Raw genomic sequence first — 6,446 nt, 5'->3', positions numbered from 1 at the left:
ATGAAGCTTACAAAACTCTGAAACGTAATTTATTACATTTTTGAGTTGTTGATTTGAAGATTTATTCGCGTAAAATTTAACTAAATAATTTTTTAAAAAGTTAATTTTTAGTCTATAATAATTTTAAATAATAAATGATCTTGATAAATCTAAAAAATTGTTTACCATAGAATACAGAATAAAAGACAGCTGATGGGCAGCAAAAGATCGCCGTGGACCGAACGCACTATCTCACTCGCACTCGCTTACGCATATACCCCTCGCGCTCGCACCTATAATAGATCTTTAATGTGTCTGGCAATATAGGGGAACTATCGAAACTGCCTGGCTACTGAGGAAACATCATTTTATAGTCCTCCAAGTAACATATATAAGCTTCAGGTTTTATACTATAACTAAAGTACAATTAAAATTACCCCTACTTTAAGGGTGTCTGGCAGGGGGTTGCAACTGTACTAAGTGTCTGGCTGTGTACGAGGGGATTTCTAAGATTATCACTAGTAAAATATATGAAAACTGAGCTTTATACTATAGTAAATTTGAGACACAATTTTACACATCTTTACTACCTGTTACCTGCCAAAGCCACCGCGACCCAAGTTTCATAGCCTGGGATCGTTCTTACCTGTATAGTGGGCATACACAGAGAAACTTTTAGATTTTATACTTTAACTAAGGTCTGGCCCTCACGGGCTCTTAGACCATAATGTCACTTATAATTAATATAACAGCAATCTCCTCGTATAGATTTTAAATTATCAGAATTATCTCGTCATGGTAATGCTCGTCGATTTCGATTGAAAGTCGAAAAATTATTTATTTATTATTAAACAATTTTGCGACTAAACAGATCGAGGTAAATTGTACTCAGTGTATTTTTGTATAATCATTGCTATCGTTATAATGGAAATTGGCATTCTATAGTCTTTTAATTACCTTTATTGATATTTAATTGCATTAGAGCCATCACTGCGACGCGTGTAATTATAATAATATAATATTCTTATCTAATAAACTGGTCGTAACTGGTTATTGCAGGTGAATGTCACGAATATGTGAATGTTATCAATTTCTTGATCATAATACATACTTCGATATATCTATGGAGACACATATCTTTCATTTTTAGAATAAATTACTATATTTTGACTACAATTAACCAAATATGGGACCAAATGACAACAATTTTCTATGAAACAAAAGATTCCCACTAATCTTGCGTCTTCTTTCTTCATGCGAACTGCAAAACAGTCTAATTCCCTACGTACGGCGTCTATTTTTACAGAGACGTATATTGTGGACTGTTTCAACAGGCGTAATTCCAGGCGAATTACGTCTGTCCTAACTGTTTCAACAGGCACCTTCTAGGTCTCCCGTGTCTCACCAATTTAGACCTCATCATCATTTTTCCATCAGGCTGTGGTCTATCGTCTGCCTTTATACGTTAAAAATGCAATCGAATTGAGAACCTATTTAGTTTTTTGGGATCGTGTGTTAAAAATTTGATGGTGCTGAAAAATAATCGCTTATTATTGGACGTTACATGAAAAGAGTCTGAGAACTACTGCTTCAAACGACCATTGAAGTGCGTTTAAATGAATTGTGAAAGTGAATTGATGAAGTCAAAAAGAAATGATGTATTCTGGTTTAAGAGAAAACATATATATTATAAAGCGTTAATTGTTTGATGTGTGTTATATTTAGGGTCGTTTGAACGAGCTCTTGTGCGCGGTGCGGCTGCAACGCAGCGCGAGTGCCGGCGCACCGCACGAGAGATATCATTTGGATCCGGGTAAGCGTTTTCAATGTACCTACTCGCCATTTTATATTTTATCGCGAAAATGTACACGGTACTCGGTACAACATGCGCGCACGCAGAACGTAATTGAATTAATCACATTGATGCCCTTCATTAGGATTGCAAAAAGGAAGATTTTTATTTATGTGGACTAATATTATATTTGAAATATCTAAACTTTAGATTCTAAAGGTATATTTCAGCCCTGTGATGGATGTGTTCTCCTCTCTTAAACATTTAAATATTTATATTAATACTGATGTAGCTTTTCACGATGAAAAGTAAAAGTATTTAAAGCGACAGCTTTTTGCTTGATACTATCCTAAATAAACGATCTTTACATAGATAACGAATTTAAAGCTCAGAATCAGTTTGAGTAACGTGAACACAGCGCAATACCACTGATAAAGCAAATACAAATAATTCGCTATAAATTGGTATATCATTGTTATTCATGAGGATCGTCCGGATCGATAAAATGTTTCTCTAAGCGTACGATGGATACAAAGATAAATTATATTATATTTCACATAGATTAAATAATTGAGACACGATAAAATGTTATATGTACAAAATTTTATAATTAATTTTTTCAACCTAAAACACCTACCATACCTACACATCAAATATACCCATATAGATTTTGGCATGACATTTAAAATATAAATTTGAATTTATTTCATAGATTATTATGTGTATTATTTAATTGTAAATGCTCATGTATCATTGATATTTATGTATACGTATCTTAATATTTAATGAACACCAGGTGCACAAGAAGACGTGAAACAATTTCTGTCGCTGCAACAACGCGGTATGGCGCACCTCATGGAAACGGCTAAGAAGGATCTCGCGGCGCTCAACACGATCGCAGAAGGAATGGCCAAACTCGTGCGGGCGTAGTATTCGCGTACGTAATGTTACATATTATTACGTTTAGTGGTATGAACTTGCGCGTAATTTATGTTTCTTTAGTTGGTTTCTGTTTTTTACTTTTTGCAAATAATGTTCAAATCAAATAATGTTTTATTACTGTATAGTTTCTTTTGTACGATGTTTCGTTTTTGATTTGATTGTAAGGGGTCGTTTACTGTTTAATCACGTTGTGTGCTAAAAAGTACAGTTTGTATAAATAAACAAAATAACCTATATTTTGTTTCTGTATTGAATTATTGTACTTATCTTCCTCATTAGATGTATGTTTTGAAAAAAAAATTATATTTAGAATCTATGTACAAAAATGATAACCTACATGAAAATATCGTTTTAAAATAAATTTTGAGAATATTAATTGTTCTCGATTACTGAATGTGTTTCTGCTTTTCTGTGAATTTTCTTACATTTTCTTTCCGAAAACACACCAAAATACATTTTCGGAATATTGTATATATTCTATATTAAGAACTACGATCGCTTTAACCAATTGAAGGAAATAAAGTATATTTTGTACCAAATAATCGCATTGTTTCATTGCAATAACTGTTACAATGGTAACTTATTCGTATCGAAATTTGATACGCATTTAATAGAATTTGCACAACGATAACTTCTCGATAATATGTACCTTACTGAATACAATGAACGAGAACAATGTTACACTAATATTTGTCATCTAATTTTAAATTAATTACATTCGAGTAAGGAGAATAAAACAAACAAATATGAACAAGTATATATTTACGCAAATAAATAACCTAACAGTCAGCTTTTGGTACTTAAATCTAAAGGTAATTCTGGCCTGACTAACTCATCGATGGGTTTGCATTCTGAGCGTTTCGAGCACATCAAATTCAAAGGCGTACATTCATAATCATATTCTAGCTTGTCGGAACTCTTCACATAATTTACTTCTTCCATTGATTGATCTAATCTAGTTTCATTGTAGGAGAAAACATTTTCATTCCCAATTGGTCTTAAAATTGGGTACTCGTTTCTTGACGAGTAATAATTTCTATATGCGTGGTCGTACATGGATGAGTATTCCGTAAAGGACATCTCTTGAGGGGGAACTCTGGTATAAACAGGTTCTACCGGGCGAATGTAGGCGGCTGGGTCCATCATGGTCATGTAATTGATTGGTGTGAACGTTTCTGGTACTTGTGAATAAGAATACGTCGGTGATATAATTCTTTGTGGGCTGATAATCCTGTGATGATGTGGTGATGTGGGTTCCGGTACGTAAATGGTATCTCGCATGGGTGATAGACTTTTGTCAATACTGTTATTCGGTTCCTGGTTGGGATTTTCTTTGTCGTTTGTGAAGTGCTTGTATGCTTTCACGTGTTTTCTTAAACTGGACGGATCTGTGTAGCGTTTGTTGCAACCGGGTGCCTTGCAACAGTAGGGCTTGTCCACTTTATGCGTGCGCGTGTGTTTGAAGCGATCGCTTGAATTAGAATACGCTTTGCCACAACCCTGTAAAACAGAATAATAAGTTTAGAATATTATATGCAATTTATTTTTATTAATAATTAATCGACTGAGATGGTTTTTTTTATATTTGTGTGTAATTATTTTAAACAGATTAATTGATAATTTTAGAAAAAAATACCTCATATGGACAAACATACGGCTTTTCCCCGGAATGCGAGCGTAAATGTATTTTGAGATTTTCCGCTCGTGAAAAACTTTTCTGACATTGGTTGCATGTATGAGGTCGCTCGTTCGTGTGGATTCTCATGTGAACGATCATTTTATATCTGTGAAAAATAAAATAATTTTCTTAATTATTATTATTATTTCGTGAAACTAAAAAAGATATAAATCAAATTGAGATGTATAAATTATTAGTAAAAAAAAATAAATAAAAACGAAGGAATTTTTTACCTTGCATTAAAACCTCTTTGTGATCGTATGCATCCTTTCCAACAACAGTAAAAGAAGCCATCTGTGTTGGGGTGAGCGTGGATTCGAGCTACGTGCGCGGATAAACGTGCGACGCTTTCAAATCTCGCTCCACAGCCTCTCCATTCGCAAACACACTCGTTTTCTGTCCCAAGATCATTGGGCCTTTCCGGTGATAAACTTCCAGATGATTCATCGTCCTCAATCTACAATTATAAAAAAAATAAATAATAAAAATCTTCAATATTTTTATCAAAATTACACTAAGTTACTTGCGGTTTTGTTTTGAAAAACATAAGCACCTGTAATGATACCGGTGGGAGTGGCACTGGTCTGGCTAGATAAGGTGCGAATCTTTCAGTCGATATCCAACGTTGTAACCTACAACCATCCCCAGATAATTCCGGTCTCCATTGCGGAAATACCAACATGTTGCACGTTTATTATACGCTGTGTTATATAGATTTTTCTACTACTGGTCACTGCGCGGTCGCTGTGTCTAATGAAGTGTGGCAAGCGCGTTACCTACTTATAAAACGTCTCCTATATTGATATCACTGATAAGGGATCGTCCCCTGCGAATGCGGCTTTTTATGTACGATATTAACCCGGTATTAAATAATAGATTGTTAGCATTTTTTATTTGTAAAACTTTTTCAAAATAAGATTTTAAACCGTTGAAATTTTTGGTTAAAAATTCGCGCGTTCAAAGCAGATGCTTGATTGAGAATGTGGTGTGAAGTAAATAATGTGGTAACGTTATCAGCAGCCGCTCGCTTCGGCCGGTGTCCAGTTAATACCGGAACGATAGGCCTCAGTTCAATAGGTGCTTGATATCATCGTGTTTATATGATGCGACCTCAGTCTCCACTGGGGATTGGACTTTTATTGGCATTAGTTACCTTTCAGACTGATTTTTTCCTTATTGTCATATGTTACATCATAGTATGCATTTTAGATAGTTAGTAGACTTAGATTGTAATAACTAAGTACAGTTAATGTGCCTTGTTCTTGAAAGCTCATATTTAACAAGACTCGCTAACATAGATTGCAATCAAACCCTATTCATTAAGTTTGATTAAATAAGGTAATTGTCTTCAATATTTCCTACTTTTCCACATAACATTTGTTTTTGTATTTTATTACACTGCCGTGAGAATAACGCGTGCGTATGCGTTTCAAATTGCTTTTTGAAATGAGGTGCACACTGAAATAAGTCTATTGTCTAACACTATTGAATAGACATCAAAGTCACCAGAATAAACACTGCAAAACAACGCGTCATAACACACATTGCACTCATTATCTATCTTGTTTAAACGAGTAATATATTATGAGTGTTATCAGCTTGCGCGTGTGCGTGTGTGTGTGAGCGCTGTTCGCTGTGTGAAGCGGTGCGCGGCCCCCTGCGGCCGGTGCGTACGCTGGTTTTAGCCGGTTGCCTTATCTCTCGACTCGTATACTCTGACGCGACGTCTATCGATATAGTGAATAAATAAATTTCACAACTCCTATTCTTTTTATACCTAATTTACTGATACTCGGACCAATTCATTCGGTTTCTCGTAGGGCTTAATATGATAAGCGTTTATGGCTGCTTTTTTTCTAAATATTTATTTATCTATTATCTAGCAATATATCATTTTATCTTCCGTAAATAAAATTTGTCGGATATCGTCTGGAAATCAATCAACCGGCTAGGTGCAAATAGCACACAATGGATCACTCGATGCAATAATATTAATAAAAAAATAGTAAAAAAGCTCTTGTGTTTTTATTCTAATCACAAAATTTACTTTATTGT

At 34.5% G+C, this 6,446-nt stretch overlaps 2 protein-coding genes across 3 annotated transcripts in view; one reads left to right on the top strand and one right to left on the bottom strand.

The window, feature by feature from the left end:
* LOC119830286 (probable nucleoporin Nup54) overlaps window positions 1-2,970 on the top strand; it is a 13,229-nt gene extending 10,259 nt beyond the window's left edge. For both annotated transcript variants that reach the window (XM_038353246.1, XM_038353245.1), the window contains exons 12-13: window positions 1,705-1,792; window positions 2,568-2,970. In XM_038353246.1, the coding sequence (XP_038209174.1) occupies window positions 1,705-1,792; window positions 2,568-2,701 (222 nt within the window). In that variant the 3' untranslated portion in view covers window positions 2,702-2,970. The remainder of the gene's footprint in view (window positions 1-1,704; window positions 1,793-2,567) is intronic.
* A 324-nt stretch (window positions 2,971-3,294) lies between these two features.
* LOC119830126 (zinc finger protein ZIC 1-like) lies at window positions 3,295-6,221 on the bottom strand. The gene is made up of 4 exons (XM_038352994.1): window positions 4,945-6,221; window positions 4,625-4,848; window positions 4,350-4,497; window positions 3,295-4,213 (listed from the first exon to the last, which is right to left on the bottom strand). Exons 1-4 carry the CDS (start codon window positions 5,071-5,073, stop codon window positions 3,500-3,502), a joined length of 1,215 nt encoding a protein of 404 aa, XP_038208922.1. The 5' UTR covers window positions 5,074-6,221; the 3' UTR covers window positions 3,295-3,499.
* Between the last annotated feature and the right edge of the window lie 225 nt (window positions 6,222-6,446).

This window comes from Zerene cesonia, chromosome 11, assembly GCF_012273895.1.
Source record: "Zerene cesonia ecotype Mississippi chromosome 11, Zerene_cesonia_1.1, whole genome shotgun sequence".
Lineage (NCBI taxonomy): Eukaryota > Metazoa > Arthropoda > Insecta > Lepidoptera > Pieridae > Zerene > Zerene cesonia.
The sequence above is the reverse complement of the archived record's forward strand: the minus strand, read 5'-3'. Positions and strand labels throughout refer to the sequence as shown.

Excerpts from the sequence above, each read along its gene's own strand:
- LOC119830126 (XM_038352994.1), bottom strand. The coding sequence starts at position 5,073 with ATGTTGGTATTTCCGCAATGGAGACCGGAATTATCTGGGGATGGTTGT. Across the intron at positions 4,498-4,624 it reads CAAAGAGGTTTTAATGCAAG|ATATAAAATGATCGTTCACA; the intron begins GTAAAAAATTCC and ends TATTTTTCACAG. Across the intron at positions 4,214-4,349 it reads CGTATGTTTGTCCATATGAG|GGTTGTGGCAAAGCGTATTC; the intron begins GTATTTTTTTCT and ends TCTGTTTTACAG.